At 33.4% G+C, this 21,816-nt stretch overlaps 1 protein-coding gene and 1 long non-coding RNA gene across 2 annotated transcripts; one reads left to right on the top strand and one right to left on the bottom strand.

The window, feature by feature from the left end:
- The first annotated feature begins 242 nt into the window (after positions 1–242).
- sparc (secreted protein, acidic, cysteine-rich (osteonectin)) lies at positions 243–18,204 on the top strand. The gene is given in 10 exon segments (NM_001001942.1): positions 243–296; positions 7,340–7,409; positions 8,893–8,919; positions 9,952–10,039; positions 12,237–12,358; positions 12,585–12,705; positions 14,377–14,510; positions 15,493–15,641; positions 15,732–15,880; positions 17,449–18,204. Coding segments are annotated over 9 exon segments (876 nt in total). The 5' UTR covers positions 243–296; positions 7,340–7,352; the 3' UTR covers positions 17,478–18,204.
- LOC141377524 (uncharacterized) lies at positions 17,504–21,728 on the bottom strand. The gene is made up of 2 exons (XR_015507519.1): positions 21,598–21,728; positions 17,504–19,042 (listed from the first exon to the last, which is right to left on the bottom strand). It is a non-coding gene; the product is annotated as an uncharacterized LOC141377524 (long non-coding RNA).
- Positions 21,729–21,816: the final 88 nt, after the last annotated feature.

Genomic DNA, 21,816 nt, shown 5'->3' with positions numbered 1-21,816 from the left:
TAAATAAAATAAAAAATAGATATTTGTAGTTTTCTAAAGCTATCAAGCTTAGCACAATAGGATGATGTTAATATTCACATACCTAAATGTTAAAAGTTTGAACTTTTAGAAGTTCGACAAGGTCCACGTGAGTTGGATACACAGAGTTAACTGTGGGACGTCCCAAGTGAAGGGGGTTGAGTGGACCTGCCCACAGCAAATGTCTTCTGTGTGAACTTGTGCTGCTTTCAGAAAGTTCTCTCAGAAAGTTTCACCAGCTGACTTCTCCTCTGGCTTCTCTGTAAGACGGACAGAAGGTAAGAGCTTTCATTTGCCTCACCTTGTCATTCTCCAAAAACTTGACTAACAAACTAACAAGCGTTGATTTACTAACACTGTTAAAACTATTGTCAAAGCAAACAGTAGCTTCATTTTTGTCCTACATGCTCAAAAGTACAGATACAAAAGAAGTCATTGTCAACGTTTTGTACTTTTTAGGTACTAATATGCACACGTAAGGCACCAAAATCTAGCTTTAGGGTACCAGCTTGAATCCTATTATGATCTTTTGAAAATGTTTGAATTGCTGCAGTTCTGAAAGTGAATTTGCCTCCAAACTATCTCAAAGTTGTAAGCATCATTTTCTCCTGAAAGCACAGATTTTACAGAGAGCACTAAAGTATTTATACAACATCCACACTAAGCAGGTGTCTGTTATTTTGTGTAAACTTTCTGCACTTATTGATCACAAAGTCTTTGTGAATTAAATGTGAACTGGCTTTTTATCAAACTGGCTTCCTTACTGTGCTGTTTACTCAAAGTTTGATGCAGAACGGGAGCTGTAGGGCTCAGCGAGCAGCACAATATTGAGGTATTGTGTGCCACATAAGCAGCAGGAGGGGTGAAGCTGGAGTCAGGGATGGAGGGGGAGGGGAGATAGACTCGGCCTTATAGACCCTCCCTTTACAATTACTCCCATCAAAAGGAATGCGTGTTTCAATGCCGATTTTTCACCAGCTGTTTGAGACCTTGTCGAAATGAGGCAGATGTCGCCGCTGTAGACAAACAAGATTCGTGAGAAGACAAACTGTCAGGCCACAGCTGTCAGAGGAGTGTATTGTTATGTAAAACTTTGGTTAGAAAGTTTTTCTAGCAAATTCTCAAGCATCCCGATGCATGTCATACAAGTTTTTAAGATCTATTTTTCCCTTTGTATGACGATACAAACAAGTTTGAATTTCATATGCAGTTGAAGTCAAAATTATTAGCTCTTCTGATTTGTCTTTTCCAATTTCTGTTTAACAGGGACAAGATTTTTTCAACACATTTCAAAACATAATAGTTTTAACAACACATTTCTAATTGATTTATTTTATCTTTGCCATGTTTACAGTAAACAATATTTGACTAGATATTTTTCAGGACACTTCTGTACAGTTTAAAGTGACATTTAAAGGCTTAAGGCTAGGTTAATTTGGTTAATTAGGCAGGTTAGGGTAATTAGGCAAGTTATTGTATAATGATGGTTTGATCTGTAGACTGTCGAAAAAATAGCTTAAAGGGGCTAATAATACTGACCTTAAAATGCATTTGTACAATATTTTAAACGTGTGTTTTTTAAGCATTCAACGAAGTTAATATAGGTATAATTTTTTTTAAATTATGTTAGAACTAAACTTAAAAGCACAAGTTTAACTCAATAATAGTTACTTAAAATACTGTGTGGATTATTAAAATATACAAGCAAATACATGAAGGTGTAAGTTGATAACATGCAAAGTCCAACTTTATAAGAAAATGTAGGAAATGACGTTTTATCAAAAGTTTTATGTGCCATTGGGTGAAACAAAAAGTGTGGGAATTGTTTGACTAGTTTAAAGGATAGTTAACCCAAAAATGCTAATTATACCATCTGTTCATGTCAAATTGTTTCAAACCAGCACAATCATTTATTACATTAGTTTCTTCTGTTAGCCATAAAAGAAGATATTTTGAAGAACTGCAAAAAAGTATTTGGCTATCTAACCATTCTTAAATAGATATATATTTACTTGAGAACTTTTTGTATTAATAGTAAATTTTTTTATAGTGCAGTTGTTATTTTCCGTGATAAGACACAAGAATACTATAAAGCCATTTTAAAAAATATCTTCTTTTATGTTCATCAGACAAGTGAAATAATCCAGTTTTGGGGGAGAATCAGATATGTTCTTTTTTATAGCTATTTGCAATGCATTCACAATAGTCCAAAAAGTATATATATATAAAAAAAACACTCTTTAAAGTAAAGATTTGCTCCCTAAAATATAAAAAGGACTCTCATAGTTTGGAAAGAGCTATCAGATCAGGTTAAGAATGTGGATTAGCCCAAATCTAGTTTTAACCCCATTTTTTCCAGCAGTGGTTTGTGGCTTGCGCTCACCTTGAAGATCAGATAGGAATATAAATGAATAAGTCACATTTTATTGGCCACAAGATAAGGTCTTTTCAAGGTGATACACTTTTATTCATAGGGTGAAATTCATTTCCTTTCCCACAGACGGTTGCTCGGGATGAAGCAGTAGTAATAACAACAGAACGGTTTAACTTACACACAGCGCTGGGGGAAGGGCTGACCACTTAGAAAGGTCAGGTGATTGTTAACTCAAGTTACACGGATCCTTTTTTGCTCAGTCACTCTCTTTTGACTGTCCTTTGTCTGTCTCAGAGGTCCTGGTACAGCTGCTTTTCAACACAGGATAAAATATCCTCTCTTCCACTTTGTTTAGCTTTATAGCAATTCCTTGTTTCTGCAGAAAACACAATACGGTTACAGAGAGGTTTCATTTCCTGTGAAACCAGAAATCTAAGGATGTGTTGATTTGAGATCACGTTTTAGTGTTAGCATGTCAGCGCAGATTTGTTTTTGTCATGTTAAATGTTTTTTCCATGTGGCAGGTTCACTGCTTCAAGATGGCTTTCGCTAAAAAGGAGGCTGTTTTTCTGTTTAGCGCCAAACATTGCACAGATGCAGGGAAGTAATTGTGTCATAATGGACAGGTGGCTCATGCAGAGGTTTACTCCTCATGCCAAGTGGCTTCCTGCTCCATAAATCAAGCATGCCCACCATGCCAAATTCTCAATCCCAGTGCTGGGCACTGATGATGATATTTGGCTTTTTTTGTGTCTATGTGTGTTAAATATATACTAAAACTACCTTGGGTGATGTCTGTTAAAGAAATCAGAAGTCATGTATTGTTTAATATTTAAATCTGTAAAGATTAGTTGGCAGCAATTCAAATGTGGTGGATACATTTTTGCAGTTCATTTGTTTGTCTAGAGATTGAGCCACCTGTTTTGTCGCTCCAGAGAGGGAGAGAACTGCGTCTGCAGAGCTTCTGGAAAATGACTCTTTGGAAGAAAAAAAGGGAATGAAAAAGCAGAGTACTGAGCTGCTGTTTTGCTCGGGGTTTACGCCCCACAACCTGCTTACCTAACTAAACTCTAAATTAAACACTGGGTAAAAAAGGCATCCTTTATACCTTGGGGTTCAGAGATGTTTGATTTTGGAAGTGACCTTCCAAATAAAACAAGTTGTTTTGCTCTAAAGTGACTCCACCAGAGTAATAGATTTTTTAGTTTAGCCAAAGAAAGTGACTTACATAAATGTGCCAAGATGCCTGAAGAGTACAGAGCGGACCTCCAAATTAAATACAGGACATGATGTCGAGTTGCTTCCTTCGTCATATGACTCACACAGCTTCAGCTTGTGAAAATAGGGCATTTTTGTTTGACAGAAAGTGAAAAGATTCTTTGTCTGCCAAGTTTCAAAATGTCAACGAGTGACAGAGTCTCTGTAGTTTTCCATGTCTAGGTGCATTAGAGAGATGGGGCATCTCAAGTCATAAGGAACAAGCTATTTTTCCAAAGAAAACAGCCATTGAAGGGTTTACGCACCTGGTTACACAGTTTTCATGTGATAAATACAAGAGATCATGCTTCATGCACTTAAAAACAAGTGTTCTACGGTAAATTTAGCAATAGCAACAATAGGCTAAATGTAATCTAATCTATGGAATTCTGGCGTGTTTGAGAGAGATTACTGTGAAAAAACAATTTTTTTTTTGTATATTGCAGTGACAGAGGTTGATTGTATGAAAGCAAATCAGCATTTACCCATGCAGTCAGTTGTAGAGGGGTGCAGATTAAATGTCATATATAACATACTGAATAGGCAAATTAGACAGAGACCAAATTGGTTATTCAAATACACCTAAATGCTGGGTTGTCATAACCAAGCGTTGGATCAAATATGGACAAACCCAACATTGGGTTATTTTTACAATTACATTTCCATTACATTAGACAACAATTGGTTCATCCATATTTGAGTCAATTTTGTGTTGCAACAAACCACTAATCGTGTAAGAATGTTATTGTTCTCACAAGGAAACGTAACTAAATTTCGTTATGCAAAATTAGTTTACTCCATAGTTTTTTTTTTATCCATTAAACAGTGTTTTTAAGACTTGAAAATGAAATGACAACTTGTAAAGTATTGATCAATGTGATTTTGTGAAAACAGTGACATCATGCAGATGTTTCTTTCTAGTCATGGCCAACTGACCTGGCATTGATAATACAGCATTGTTTGTAATTTTTTGCTGACCTGTGTTTGCAAATGTTTTGCCATTTACTTGCAAAAGCACAAGGAAATGTATATTTTAATATGCTCTTGTCATGTAAATGTTCGCAAAGGGTCACAAACAAGCAGAACCGATGATATTCAGATATAGGCACTCTACTACTAACATAATCTAAGCCATAATTTTAGGGAGACATTAAATTACATTATAATTTATTTGATTAAAATGATTATTTAAATTACATTAAACAATCATGTCTAATAAAAATAAGGGAAAGGACCATCACACAAAAAGTCAAAAAGTTCAAAAGTTAACACCTATGTAACATTTTAAAAAACAATAAGTTACTTCCCTTAAAATAAGTCAGTAAATACAACGCAATCTCATAGTAATTCGTAACTTTTTGATTTAGTGGCTAATTCGTGGGAATTTGTACGATCTAATACGTACAATTTAGTAGGATTTGCTCATCACACAATGACGATTGGAGTAAGGGGTGAGGTTGGGGATCCACGCCTCCTTTTTAAAATCATACATTTTCGTATGAAATTGTACGTTTTGAATCCAGTCAGCTAATCTCTGGGTCTGGCAGGAGAATTTTTAGCTTAGCTAGGATAAATCATTGAATCAAATTAGATCATTATCATCTCGCTAAAAAATGACAAAAGAGTTTGAATCTTCTGTAGTTACATTGTGTACTAAGACTGACCAAAAACAAAAAGTAGCTTTTTTCTAGGCCAATTTGGCGATGTTGCAATGTTATTATAATGCCCAGAAAATCAGCTAACTTTCATCAACTCTGCAACTACACTAACTTAGCTTTGGTGACATTGATTTAACATAGAAGCCTGGTTTCTCTCAAGTTTTTTTCCTTCACTTTCGTTAATTGGTGAAGGTTCATCCTCGCCACTATTGCAACTGACTTGCTTGGGACTTGTGTTGCTGTGCATCAATGGATTTGCTCTTCAGTGTTTGGACTTTCAGTAGTGAAATTTAAACCACACTGAACTGAACTAACTCTGAAAACTGGACTGACACAGTTTTAGCTTACTAGAACTTCTATGCTAATCTGCTTTGACACAATCTACATTGTAAAAACGCTATAGAAATAAACATGAATTAAATTGAATTGAACATTGGAAGTTACCCAGCTGGGGTCTAATTTCAGGTACTGCCACTGTGTAACATTATTGCGCCTGCTGCAGCCATTATGTACCAAGTTCCTTGTTCCTTGTGAGTATGATTAATCTTTCATTGGTCTTAGAACACAACATAACTACAGTAGAGACAAGTTTTAAATAGGAAACCTATTGAACCACTTTGATCACTTCATGTGAGATGCTAATGGTTTACTCTGATTCAAGGATAGTAAAGTCAACTAATCGTTTATTACAGTGTATAAGGTCACTGGCGTCCACATCTTTTTAATCCTTCCCTTTAGTGAATTCTGACAGCAGTTTTTTTAACAGGGTTTAAAAAGGTTAAAAGAAACACAGACCATTAGTAAATCTAGCCCCAAGTAGATAAAATTATAAGAAAAGTTTGGCATATGTCACTAGAAGGAGGTCTTTCATATTCATTAGAATTTATGAGCTCATCTCACCTCAAGGTTTTTTTTTCTTGACAAAACAAGGAATTTCACAACCTTGAGCAACAAGCCAAGGAGATTCTCAGCAGTTGCTGGGCAAATTATTTTCAGGTCAATGGTTTCAAGAAGACTCCTTAAATCCCATAAGAATTTTACAACTCAGCCAATTATGAATGCGCAGATAATATGAGGTGATCCCACCCATTACCCACTCAAGCACAAACAGACCCAGCACAGCTTGAGGGGAGGGAATTAGCTCGGATCCAAATCACTTATAAAGTCCAAATATGTCACGATGCATATTCATCAAACTTATTACAAGAACTGACGGACACTTCCTCAATAACCCATCATTTCAACAGCCAAACCTACAGCAGTTTGTATGCAAGCATCACAATCATGCCTTTCATGTTCACAAATTGCAGGGTGTCTATTGTTTTTGTAGCTAGTACCGGATCTGTGTTTGTACAGGGAAACAATACTGTCTAGCTTTCATCTTTTATCTTTAGTGCACCCGAAAATGTCAAAAGATTTGATCACTGCTGCAATGACTGCTTTGAACCTTTCAGCCATAAACAAAACATATCTATATTGATAGAAAGAGACAAGGCAACCAAAAGGAAGAGAGATCTCTGGTACGGAGAAAATGGACAAGGTAGCGAATGCTTTCAGACAAAAAGCCCGTATCGCCCCGCAGGAAAGTGTCGTTGCTCAAGGAGAACATCTCACATCAGTCTGTCTCTTTGAGCTAGAGGTGAGCAGTCGAGCCAGCAGAACAAAGACAGACAGAGCTCTTATCTCAATCAGCTTCAGCGTCTGTAGAGACTGACTTCTGTAGGCTACTTCTCTGTCGTCTAGAATACAGAGCAGGTCTGGTGGCCTGAACGCGTGTGGTTCAGCCGCTGAGGTCTTGATCTGTTACGGTATTGATCTCAAGCCACAGCTGGACTGATACCACAGGAGTATATAGGGTTGAAAGCAATGTATGTGTGTGTTTCTGTTTTCTACAGCCCTTTCATTCCAGGATAACACTAGTTATGTGCATAATAATAATATAATCATGTGATGCTCTGTATGCTTAAGATTACCTTGAGCTTTGGGTGCTGTGGGAGTTAATCTGAGGAATTCCTTTTTTCTTTTTGCTTAGGCTGAAACTCAAGATGAGGGTTTGGATCTTCTTCCTGTTCTGCCTCGCTGGCAAGACTCTGGCAGCTCCAGTAAGTAAAGCTAAAAAATGACAAAAACAAATGAATTCTAATCATTTTAAGTAAGATGCAGCGATAAAAAGGAGAGCGATTAAAAATGCTCTAGATTAACAGCTTATAGTTATGTGTTTGGGTCATTTTTGGTTGTATTCTGTAGACTTATGATGAAATTCCAAATCAATTTAAAGCAACAAGGTTGTAATTTAGAGCATTTTTTGACAAACGATAAAAAAGGTTGCATGTTTAAATTTTTAGACAACACAATTCCTATGTTTTTAAGTTTAGAACAGTTAAGAAATCAAGATTTAGTAGAATGGGGTGACACGGTGGCTCAGTTGTTAGCCTCACTCCAAGAAGAACGCTGGTTCAAGTTCCGGCTGGGCCAGTTGGCATTTCTTCTATTCTGTTCTCCCCGGGTTGTCTCCGGTTTCCTCTGGGTGCTCCGGATTCCTCCACAGTCCAAAGGCATGTGCTATAGGTGAATTGAATAAACTAAATTGGCCGTAGTGTATGTGTGTGAATGAGTGTGTTTAGGTATTTCCCAGTACTGGGTTGAGGCTGGAAGGGCATCCGCTGTGTAAAACATATGCTGGAATAGTTGGCGGTTTATAATGCTGTGACGACCCCTGATAACTGTGACTATGCACATTTATAACGTGCATTTATACTGCGAGTTGTTTGTGTTACTCTGCAATTACACTTCTGATATGCTAGCTGGTTTTTACATTCCACTTTGTCAAGTTTCTTCATGGGTATTTAGTTTTTTCTGAAGTAGCTAAAACTTGCTCATTTTGTAATGGGAACCAGCAGACAAGCAAAGACTTTAATCATAAGGTAAACACAGAACAAAAGTTTCCATTTGAAGCTTCTTCAAGGGCCTTCGATGCTTTTAAACATTTGCTCTATCCAGCTTGCAGCCCTTAGCACTGCCCATGCTCGCAATCGGTACTAAGCCGACCAATCACAGAGCTTGCGATATGCATCGTTGCGACGTGTAGTTAAATTTTTTGAGAGGTGCGCATCAGCATCGGCATTAGCCACGGTGAGGACTATGTGAACGCGCACAGGCTGTGCCAAAGCATGTACGCTTGACGCAGAAGTATAAATCAGCCTTAAGTCAAAGGAAAATGAATGAATGAACAATTTAGTAGAATAGCACTGATTTATCATTTGCATTTTTGTTACCAGTTGTCATAAAATCAACAAATAAGCAAACCAGCAAGTACTTTATAGAATGAAACAAATACTAACATTCAGTTAATCCAGAAAAACTGAATGTGTAGCCTCTTAAATGTTTTTGTTTCCAAACTGTAAATACATGTGTATTTAATAAAATCTTTTGATGTTATTTCAATGATTACTTTTGTTTGAATGGCAAAATATGAAATTAAAACAAGTTTTCTATCAAAACTAAGCATTTTTATTTCTGTAACATCCACAGTAAAGTTGTTTTATAATTAAATGTGTTAAAGTCCATATTAAATTCATTTTTCAGACTGAAGAGGAGCCAGCTGTTGAAGAGGTAACTATTTCATTACAGAGTTTCTGGAGGTTTCACCAAGTTAAATTTAAGACTTTTAAAAACATTTTTAAGACGATTATAAATGTAAATTTAGACTCATACAAGGCTAAATGCTAAGGTGTTTTTCTAATGGCCCAATGGAATTGACCTATCAAAAAAGTTGTAGTTTAATACATTTAACTGTACAGTAATACTAAAAATTTCATAATGAAAAATGTTATAAAAATAGTTATTTCTTAGCATGTTTTAAATGAAGTCTCAAAACAAGCAAGCTCTAGTTTTTATACATACACTTGTTTTTAACATAATCTTTCGTTAAAATGAAACTTTTTTATATATAATTTAAAAACAATAATAAACTAAATATGCACAAATATCTGTCCAGGTCAGTGTCCTCAGCAGTTATTACAAGGAGAACTATTAAAAATAACATAGAACATTTTTAAATAGAAAAGTTACGTTTTATTGAGGCGGAATGTTAGTAATGGCCAAATTGAGCAGCTATACATTAACAAAGAAAAATTAAGACCTATTCAAAAAAGATTTAAGACCTACAACACAAGCAACAGTTTCAGCAAATTGAAAACTTTTAAAGGCCTAACATTTAGTTTTTGAGATTTAAGACATTTTAAAACGTTTTAAGGCCTCGTGGATACCCTGCATTACATTAATATTTAAGTGCATCTCCTTTTTTATTTATTTATTTTTGAGTGTATCTTAAGGAGCCAAGTCAAGTCCAAAAATAAACCTCATTATGGGACCAGATGTCTTTGTATGCAACTTCCTGTTTAATTCCCTGAGGGCCTGGAATCCATAAAAGTTTGAAAATATATCTAAAAGGGAATAATTACAATTCATTGCTTCGCCACATGTGCACACAGATGTCAGTAATGTGGGTCATTCGCTTACTTATGCTTTTGAAGTTCAGCTTTTACATATTTTCCTCACATAAAAGAGGAAAGCTGTGTTTAAAACTGGGTATGGCTGCACACGATCCATACCAATAATACTTTCTGTTTTTTTACATTTTAGGAGCTGGAAGTGGGAATAAACCCAGTCCAGGTGGAGACCGGAGAGTTTGATGAAGCCATTGAGGTCGTGGAGGATGTTATTGCTGAGAGTGAGTTCATTTTTCATGTGTTTAAGGTTACAGTGATACAGATTTGTTTTCCTACTAGGAGATTTATCTGCTGTGTGCATCATGTCTGCTGTCCCTCGTGAGTTAAGTTGTGATATTGTGTGTAGATTATATAGAAGAACAAGCGTAATAACAGGCTGTGCATAAGTCAAAAGTAGACAGTTGTAATTATATTTTCAGACAGACTATAGTTAAACAGGAGCTGGTTGATGCCAGTGCCAGTCATCCAGCCACATGCCCACCACAAAATAGTTAGAAATGTAAATCCACTAGAGGACAAACATTTGTAAACACATGCCTTTATAAATAAATGAATGAATGAATGAATGAATGAATGAATGAATGAATGAATGAATGAACAAAGGCGACATGGTGTCCCAGTGGTAAGCACTGTCACCTCACAGCAAGAAAGTCCCTGGTTTGAGTCCGGGCTGGATCAGTTGGCATTTCTGTGTGCTGCGCCAACCCACCAACCCCAACCCCGGTTTAGGTTTAGGTCAATTAAATAAACTAAATTGGCCATAGTATATGTGTGTGAATGAGTGTGTATGGATCGAACCACCAACTTATCCAGCATAAGTTTTACAGTCTGCAGTGTAAAACTTCGGCTTTGCAGTGTAAAACAAAAGCGACTAAGCCGAAGGAAAATGAGTGAATGAATGAATGAATTAATGAATGAATAAATAAATAAATAAATAAATAAATAAATAAATAAATAAATAAATAAATAAATAAACGAACGAACGAACGAACGATCGAACGAACGAACGAACGAACGAACGAACGAACGAACGAACAAACAAATAAATACATGTTATTATTAATATTTGGATAATAACAATATTGTTAAAATATTGTTATTATAAATAATGATATTATTTAAAGAAAACTCTCAAAATATGCTCTTTGAAAAAAAATTAAATAAAATTAAACATTAATTATAAATTACATATTAGACTAAAGATTTTAAAAATACATTTAAAAACAACATTTTAAATGTAAACTTTAAAGAAATATACTATTTGAAACACAACTTAGTATACATCAAAATGTATTTTAAAATCAAATATATATTATAATGTGTAATATAATTTGATATAACATATTATATACACTAAAATATTACAAAATTACACATTAGTGAAATTATATTAAGAATAACACTTCAAACTAAATAAATAACTAACAATTTATTTTTTAAATACAATAAATATAATAAAATTAATTAATATTATTTACATAATTTTTTTTATTATATATTCATTTTATTTATAAATTAAAAACATATTATTATATATTATTGATAAACAAAAATATATGTAAAATTTTTATTATTATTACAATACACTGAAAAAGATTTTTTAAAGAAATAAAATACAAAATAATGTTTTTTTATATCAAATTCATAAAAAATAACTAAAAAGTTTAAAATGCATATCAAAAACACTTGATGTAAGTAATAACAAAACAAAAAAATAATTTGGGGCTATGAAAGTAGACTGAAAGACCATTTAGAATATTCAGTTGAAGTCAAAATTGTTAGCTCCCCTTTGAAATATATATATATATATATATATATATATATATATATATATATATATATATATATATATATATATATATATATATATATATATATATATATATATTTATATTTCCCAAATGATGTTTAATACAGCAAGGAAATTTTCACAGTATGTCTGATAATATGTGTTCTTCTGGAGAAAATCGTATTTATTTTCTTTCGGCTAGAATAAAAGCGTTTTTTAACTTTTGTAAAAACCAATTTAAGGTCAAAATTATTTGCCCCTTTCAACTTTATTTTTTTTGATAGTCTACAGAACAAACCATCGTTATACAATAACTTGCCCAATTCCCCTAACCTGCCTAGTTAAACTAATTAACCTAGTTAAGCCTTTAAATGTCACTTTAAGCTGTACAGAAGTGTCTTGATAAATATCTAGTCAAATATTATTTACTGTCATCATGGCAAAGATAAAATAAATCAGTTATTATAAATGAGTTATTAAAACTAATATGTTAAAAAATGTGTTTAAAAAAATCTCTCTGTTAAACAGAAATTGGGGGGAAAATAAACGGGGGCGGTGGATTAATAATTCATGGGGGGCTAATAATTCTGACTTCAAGTATGCCATTAAAGAATTTTTTTTTCTGCTAGACCCCTGCCTAAACCATCACTGCAAGAAGGGCAAAGTGTGTGAGGTAGATGACAGCAACCAGCCCATGTGTGTGTGCCAGGACCCTTTGACCTGCCCCGCTCCAATCGGAGACTTCGAGCATGTGCGTGTCTTTTCTCATTCCCTTCATTTCACTTCCGTATGGTGACAGCAATGCCTAGAAGAATACATGCACACAGTTTCAGCAGCTTGATTGAAACGTTGCCTTATGTATTGGGCAAATAACGTCAGAAAACATTAGTATAATACTGTGGGGGAACTCAAACCTGTCAGTCTCCTGACATCCGTGGCATTTCTGGCTGCTCGCATTTACGCTGTTTATTTCACAGGTCTGCGGCACTAACAACAAGACCTACGAGTCCTCCTGCCACTTCTTTGCCACCAAATGCTCTCTGGAGGGCACCAAGAAGGGCCACAAGCTGCACATGGATTACATCGGACCCTGCAAATGTGAGCACATACCTGTGGAAAAAGAAGTGGGAAATGTTCAAACTATACACTAAAAAAACCCCAACAGTAAACAGTAAAACCCAACAGTCAACTTTACCAAATGAAATGAGTGTGGTTAACTCACAATTGAATTGACTGAAAGTTAATTCTACTCATTTAAAAAGAGATTTGAACTCAGTGTTGAAGGTAATGAGTTAATTAAATACCTCATTACTTCAACTTAAATGGAGTTCACAGTACTCATTTAGATTAGTTTTTTTTTTAACTCAAATGGTTTATAGCAATTTTTCCTCAAACAGTTTGAGTTGCCTTTACTTGAGTTTTACAGTACTCAGTTGGTTTGAGTTCTCTTCATTTATTGAGTTTTACTGTGCTCAAATTGCTTCGTTTACTCAAATGGATTAAGTTAAGAGTATTCATTAGGATTAGTTTTTGAACTTAAAGGGTTTGTTGCAATCAGTTTCCTCAAACGGTTTAAGTAAGCTTAACTGTTTGGGCTTTACAATGTAGAATTTAAATACATTTTCTTCTATGAAAGGTGTTTAATTGATTATAATTAAATGTATTTTTACAATATTTTATGTTAAATATGTAAATACAGCATTAAATTTGGTATTATACACAATTAAACTGATAAAATGTTTCCCTATTTATCAAACTATCCTATTTAAGATTTATTTATGTGTTCTTTCAGGCAAACACAATCTGAGTAATATTAAATAATATCCTGGCTCAATTTGTGATGACAGTAAACATAAAAGTATGGCAGTTGCTGGAAACCAGTGATAGGAGTTTATAAAGTTATAAAGATAGATATTTTCCTTATAAGTATAGTATCAATAACTGCTGTTGATATTGCTATAGTGAGTAATAACTTTAAAATATAGAATACATTTAAAAACGTTAAGTGTTTAGAAAAATGCACTTCATAATTTGACCACACGGACAAAACCCGTTGGTAAATAATCAAACACTTTGTTATTAATGATAATTGGCTACTGCAATCAAAACATCAGCAGAAACACGTGTGATTGGTTAGAATGCTCATAGCCTAACAACATAAGAAATTTAATATAACATTACTCTGATGTGACATTAGACAACTCTGTCTAATGGTGAATTTTTGGCAATTTCTTTGGTACATTTTATGTACATTTTTTTTTCTCAAGCCAATAATTTCTGACCCTGATTCGCACAGACTTTGAGCGTAAAACTCAGACCACTCACAAACCCGGCCATCAATGCTGAGTGCTTTGGAGTGATTGATGGCTTGTAGCTTTGAGGCGTCCCTGTTGCCCTCTCCAAACACTGAGTACAGGACGAGCCCGAGCTTGCACAAAGCACACTGAATCCCCTTAAATCTGCCTGATCCACCACCGCTGTACAGTTGATGGGATGAGTCGGGAGTGAAGGGCTCAGATGGAGCTCCTGCTGTGTCGTTGTCTCATCGCTAAGCAGGGTGTCTCAGTCAGAAACTCGCTAAATGTGTTTCTGGCGTAAACGAATTAAGCCCTAACAGCTATTACACTAATATTAGCCAGAGGGCTGTAATTTGCCCCCTTTTAGGCTATAATACTACGGTATATGTCAGCACAGGAGGAGCACTGGCATGCTGTTTGTGTTTATTATTTGTTTGAAATGGATTGCTTTATTGTGTGTACTTTTGTTTAGACATCGCTCCCTGCTTGGAGAATGAGCTGAATGAGTTCCCCCTGCGCATGAGAGACTGGCTGAAGAACGTGCTGGTGACTTTGTATGAGCGTGATGAGGACAACAACCTGCTCACCGAGAAGCAGAAACTCAGGGTAAGTTCAACTTCGTGTTCTTTACAGTCTGAAAAACCTTTATGATGCAGCTTGACTAGCTGATTTTTCCATTTAACTCAGCATAACAATTTAAAGACATCTGATTTAGAAAATAGAAAAAATAGAAAACTAAACTATTAATAAAACTACAGTAGTTACTCAACGTAACAGCAATAACAGAGAAATAAAATATAATAGTTTTCACAATTAAACTATTTATGCTATTTTAAGGAATCTGAATTTATGTACTTTATTTTAGAAAAATCTAATAAATGCAAATAGTCAATTATAAATTATGATAATTAATTTTTAATTTGATTTTAATTTACTACCTTAATGTCAACATGACATCAAATTGACGTCTAGCATTGGCAACAAAAAGCCAAAATCGATTACAGCAGTGTTTCTCAACCACGTTCCTGGAGGACCACCAGCTCTGCATATTTTCCGTGTCTCCCTAACCAAACACACATGATTCAGATCATCAACTCATAAGCAGAGACTAAAAGACCTGTAATAGGTGGGACAGACAAAGGAGACATCAAAAACATGAATTGGGTTTGCAGTGTTGGTGCTTCTGCAGAAGTGTGGTTGAGAAACACTGAATTACAGGACAGTTTTTATATGTTTTCGACGTCAATGTTAGATGTCAATTTGATTGCATCAAGATGGTTTACATGCATACTATGAATATAGAATCGAGTGTAAAGTTTAACTTGGAATCGTAGCTTTCAGATGAATAAAACTTTCCTTATATTATTATATAATAATTTTTGTGTCATTATTTTGGTGATCAAAATGGCATTAAATCAATTTGCATTTTTGACATGTTTTTTAACATCATACTTGATGTCAATTTGATGTCATTTTGACATAAAGGTGCCCTTTGGGATGTCCATATATCACCACATGTCAGATTTCTGTATGGGAATTAAACCCACATGGCTCTAAAATTCCAGCAAACCTTATCCTGTTGTTGCAGGTGAAGAAGATTTACGAGAATGAGAAGAGGCTTCAGGCTGGTGATCACTCTCTGGACCTTTTGGCCCTGGACTTTGAAAAGAACTACAACATGTACATCTTCCCCGTTCACTGGCAGTTTGGCCAGCTTGACCAGCACCCTATTGATGGGTATGCTGTCTCATTTTTACAACTATTTTAGCTAGTTTCATCCTATTATTCTATAAGTTTCATTTACATATATTCTATACATTTCATCAGGTTCCTGTCCCACACTGAGCTGGCCCCTCTGCGTGCTCCTCTTATCCCAATGGAGCACTGCACCACCAGCTTCTTTGAGCAGTGCGATGCTGACCAAGACAAGTACATCGCTCTGGAGGAGTGGGCAAACTGCTTCGGGATCAAAGAGCGTGAGTTTCTGATCATATGATTTATCTATGGGTAACACTTTACAATAGGGGTCCATTAGGTAAATGTTAGCTGATGTTTTACTGTGGCATCAGAAAAAATCTGAACAATACATTATCTTGGTTAAGGTGTAAAAATATTTTTAGCCATTGTTAAACCACAGTGAATTAAATAATAGTACCATAAACAACTTTGAATTATTTAATAATTGATCAGTAAATGTTGAAATAAACATATGATTAATAAATACACAAAACTGTGACCCATATAGATGCATATCTTTCTCTTTAGATAGATAGATAGGTATTAGTGGTATTTATCAAATTGTTTTCGAATTGGATTATGGAACCTTGATCTTTCGTCCAACGTCATTTAATGTTGAATATTTTGATATTTTGAATAATAATAATAATAATAATAATAATAATAATAATAATAATAATAATAATAATAATAATAATAATAATAATAATAATAATAATAATTATAATAATAATAATAATAAAAACTAAAAGAATTTGTTTACATTTTTAATTTTTTGAAGTGATATACTGCCTGGACTGGTGTTGTAAATTATGGTACAAAAACATAAAAATACTCTGCCAGAAATTTTCCTTTTATTTTTCAGACTTTCATTTTTCTAAGTACAATATTTCTTATACAATATATTGTTTCAAACTACTAACATTTCAATACAACTACAGAGTTGAATTTTCAACATCCAAAGTTGACAGAGCAGAGAACAAAGTCCCATAATGCAATTCATAACTGTAAATATGAAGATTTTTATGATGGATGAATAGATGGATGGATAGGTCGATTTTTTTGCTACCAAATTTACTAATAAGACGAAAATATCGGTATTGTGTTGTATTAATGTAAATATACACTTAAAGTCATTATTATTAGTCCCACTTTGAATTTTTTTCCCTTTTTAAAATATTTTTCAAAATGATGTTTAACAAAGCAATGAATTTTTTTGCAGTTTACCTGATAATATTTTCTTTTAGTAAAAGTCTTATTTGTTTTATTTCGACTAGAATAAAATATTTTTTTTTAATTTAAACACATTTTTAGGTCAAAATTATTAGCCCCTTTAAGCTAGATTTTTTTTCTAAAGTCTACAGAACAAACCACTGTCATACAATAACTTATGAACCTGCCCAGGTAACCTAATTAACCTAGTTAAGCCTTTAAATGTCACTTTGAGCTGTATAGAAGTGTCTTGATAAGTATCTAGTGAAATATTATTTACTGTCATCATTGCAAAGATAAAATAAATCAGTCATTAGAAATAAGTTATTATGCTATTATGTTTAGAAAAGTTTTTCCAAAATTTTGACAGGGGTTGACAGGGGGGCTAATAATTCTGACTTAATCTGTATTTCTGAAAACCTTATTGCTTTGTACTGAAAAAAAATCTAAATTACAAATGAAATGTCATCAGTTGTTTACAGTATAAAACAAGTATTATGTTTTGCTTAAATACAATTCTGATATTTTAAGTAGTTTACACAACTGTATACACAGCAAAAATTCCTTGCTAACTTAGTCTCTTTTCTGCTTTCAGAGGATGTCGACAAAGACCTTGTCATCTAAGGACGTCTTCCATTGATGCTTCCTAGTTATTATTGGGGGGAGGTGCTAACCCTTAAGTTAAAATCAAAGTAAAGGTGCTAATTGCGATTTCTAACAAGCTGCATATACCACTAAACATTCAAAATGTTTAAAAAAGTGCACAGTTCACACTGTAGCTATATCACAACAAGTGATTAAATACTGGCCAATTTTTTACGTTAGCTGATGTCAGCCAAACAAGAGAGTTAAATATTATGAACCATGTATATTGCAAGATACACTTTTTGTTTTGGATCTACAATTTCTTTTAAAAACTCAGATTCAGGGCTTGAATTGTAAGTTTGGATGGTGGAGATGTACAAAAAAAAAAAAATAATAAAGTTTCCAAATAAATGTTCTTTCTGCTTGCTTTATAAACTTTTAGTTTTGTTTGTTGCACTCTTTGGTGGTGGATTTACTTTTTGATTTTTTTTAAAGAGTCTTTTAATTTGAGCCCTGAATATCTGCAGGCTGATGTTTTTTATTTGCATATTTTTCCTGTCAGAAATCAGGGCCAAATGTTGAGTGTTTTTAAAGCTGAATAATAAAAGGAAATAATATTTGAATTGAAGAGGACAGAATCTCGCCGGATGAGATTTATTTTTATTTTTTTCTCCCTCTAGCATGTTCACATACATTTGCAGTATTTGCCACAATGTGAGCACTATGAATCTCTTTACATAAATAAAAGCTACTGAAATGTCCAAACCCAATCTTTGCATACATTTCTCCATTATTCTTGATGTTTTGCCCCAGGTTTATAACCACATAACCCATTTATACTTTAATGTTTGCCTTAGGTACTTTGTCAAACATGATGTTTGCAGATCATTTGTTTCATTCAGGCAGCCAAGGTCATTTTAGCACAGAAGCAAATATAAATATAAATGTAAATATATAACTACATAAACACTGTAAATGTGCAAAGAAAACAATGCTGGAGCTCTATACACTGTGGTGCTGAAAATCTGGAACACATATGTTAGTAGTTTTCTCAAGGGTGGAGTGGATGTTTACGTAATTTCCCTTAGCATTTTAAAATATATATTTGAGAACCCTGTGTTTAAAGGATTATTTTAAGCCTCCAGGCCAGTGTGGCTACTTCAACTGCTGGTCGACTGAAAAGCATAAAACGCTGAAAAACATCAACAAATTAAATAAATTTTCTTTCGAATGTTGGATAATTTCAATAGCAAGGCAATTATTATACTTTTAATGTTTGGTTTATATGCTAAAACTCTAATATTTCACATTATTAGTTTATACTCTAAATCAAAAGGGTATGTTATATTGCAAACTAAAAAAATGAAAGCATGTGTTGATTGAGGAAAACTGGAAAAGAGTTACTGGTCTCAGTGGAGATGGAGTCATGGGAAAGCAGAGAGAGAGCAGGATTTACCCAGTCACCAGGCTTACCCTTCCAGCCAGACACTCACATCAGGAATCTCAAACAATGGCAGAGCTCCAGCCAGAACACTGTGCACCGTTCAGCCCATTTCAGCAGCAGGGAGGAGGAGTAAAACGCTCTTCTAAACTCCTTATTAACCCTGAAAACAGAATGCACAAAACCCACAATAAATACTAACATTATTGAACAGAAATCAATCAGAAATATCCTATTTTTGTACTTGCTTTTTGTCAAAATTATGAGACACTTCATCGGTCACTATCAATGTCAGAAACTATTTCAATGTCAGAAACTACATATTTTCAAAACCTAAGTATGTTGAGTCGAAGTCTTTGTGTTGAGACTAATACTTTTTTAATTACATTTATAGTATACTGGATTTGAAATATAAATGTGTTTTGATGAAATACTTTACTTTTAAAACAAAACAATTTTTAGTGAAACTTAAATGTCACTAATTAGTAAAATAATGTCTGTTTTTTTTCTGCATAATATGAATACATGCATGTAAAACTGAAACAGCACATATTATTACTTGCACATATTTAAATATAAAAAAGAACAAATAATTAAATATCATTTTTATTACATCTTGTGAAATTGGTAAACCTTGTGGTTTGAAGGATACAGTGACAAAGATTTAAAATGATAATTAATTATGGCTGCACTGTTTCCCTTATAGAGTATTTTATGTCTTCTTAAAATCATGGCATAAAGGGATTTTTCTGTTAAGGCATTTATTTATAAGTCATTTATTAATATATATATATATATATATATATATGCAAACACATATAACACACATATATCTGAACATGCTGGGCTGATTCATACAAAATTATATTATTTTTAAATTTAGTTTGAGATATTATATGAACTATCTCTTCCACTTATACAGCAATTAATAAACAGCTAAATCTTATTTATTCTCATCTAATATGAACAGAGCCAAGAGGTTAATCTTTAGTCAATCATCTTAAACTGGAAATATTTATTTAAACACACAATTTCCATAAAGCTGTTCTGAGTTCTTATATAATAGTATTTGGTTGATGGTTGGCTTAAATATAATACGTAAATGATCTGTTTCGCTTTTTAACTTTTTGTACTATGATGAGTTGTATGACGCCCCCTAACGGACAATATAGCCTATCTCAATATATTCACATTTACAAATCACAATGCAGTTCACAGCAGTTGAACTACATTCAGGTAAAGTTGGTTTTATATTCGTACATTCGTTCAGTGACAACTTGTGACATGCTCCCCATATTGTTTACCATGGTACTTTGAATATTTGGTTTGAAATCACTTGTAAGGATGACAAAACAACATTAGCACTATTTATTTCACTGTGAACAATTTTGTGTATAATTGGCTGCTAATAGGATTTCACTATTCAGAATTTCCAAAGAATAAATGTAATTCTGAATGTGTGAAAGTAAAATAAGTAAAATCAACTTTACCTCAATTCTAACTACAATCAGAATTATAAGCACCCCTGTTTATTTTCCCTAATTTCTGTTTAACTGATAGCAGATTTTTTTTCAACATATTTCTAAACATCATAGTTTTAATAACTCATTTCTAATAACTGATTTATTTTATCTTTGTCATGATAACAGTACATAATTTTTGACTAGATACTTTTCAAGACGCTTCTATACAGCTTAAAGTGACATTTAAAGGCTTAACTAGGTTATTTAGGTTAACTAGGCAGGTTAGGGTAATTAGGTAAGTTATTGTATAATGATGGTTTGTTCTGTAGACAGTCGAAAAATGTTTAGCTTAAAGGGGCTAATAATTTTGACCTCAAAATCTTTTTTAAAAAAATTAAAAACTGCTTTTATTCTAGCCGAAATAAAACAAATAAGACTTTCTCCAGAAGAAAAAATATTATCAGACATACTGTGAAAATTCACTACTGACCTACTGTATTGTCGTTAAATAGAGAAAACATTTACAATTAACTTTTATTCTAAATCTTAAACCTTATTTTTGATATAATAAACCTATAAAAAGGCTTGAAGCACCGCGAAAGGCCCATATTAAAATTAATTTGAAAGCTAAATTGGCTATTTTTGTTATCCATGAATTTTCAAATAAAATCTAAAATTATGAAGCTCTATATTATTATTATTCTGTTTTAATTTTTTATTATTCAAGTGGCCAAATTTTGAATGAGGAAAGTTAAAGCTCCACTTTTGAGAAAAAGAACCACCCCATTTCATCATGCTGACTATGGGCTTGACATATATATATATATATATGTCATAAATATATATATATATATATATACATAAATATATATATATATATATATATTTAAGACATTAATGTGATAGTTGACCCAAAAATAAAAAAATCTGTCTCTTCCATCTTTTACTACTCGATGACTCTTTACTTGCTTGTTCAAACCTTTCGGTAAATAACATTAGGTCATTACTGAGGCTGAAAAAATTGTTATGTTGCTATATATGAATATTGCTATATTATGTCTATATAACTGTAGAAATAACTTTCAATAATAATTTTAATTAAATCAAAAGCCCTGTCATTAATTATCTAATTACATAAATGAGTACAACACAGTACAAAATGTCTTGTCTTGCTTTAGATGAAGACTTGTTGACATTTTCTTAATCATCTACTCTTTCTTTTCTTTACTCTTTGGCGCTTTCTCAAATGACTTACATTGGCAGTTGAATGTTTGTAGTGTACAGTTTCTAATGTGCACGGAAATCACCAAGTAACTCATAGTTTCGCAAACAAAAATGCGCACAGTAACAACACGGTCAGCATCGGCAGCTGCGCAATGGCTCACCACATAGTTCACGTACGTGCGGGACAGACAAACTTGCTATGATCATTTCTTTCACCCACGTTTTCAGTTGGGTAATTTTAGGGGGTTTA

Source organism: Danio rerio, chromosome 14, assembly GCF_052040795.2.
Source record: "Danio rerio strain M-AB ecotype USA chromosome 14, GRCz13ab, whole genome shotgun sequence".
Classification (NCBI taxonomy): Eukaryota; Metazoa; Chordata; class Actinopteri; order Cypriniformes; family Danionidae; genus Danio; species Danio rerio.
Note: the sequence above shows the minus strand (reverse complement) of the source record. Positions and strands in the feature narration are given on the sequence as shown.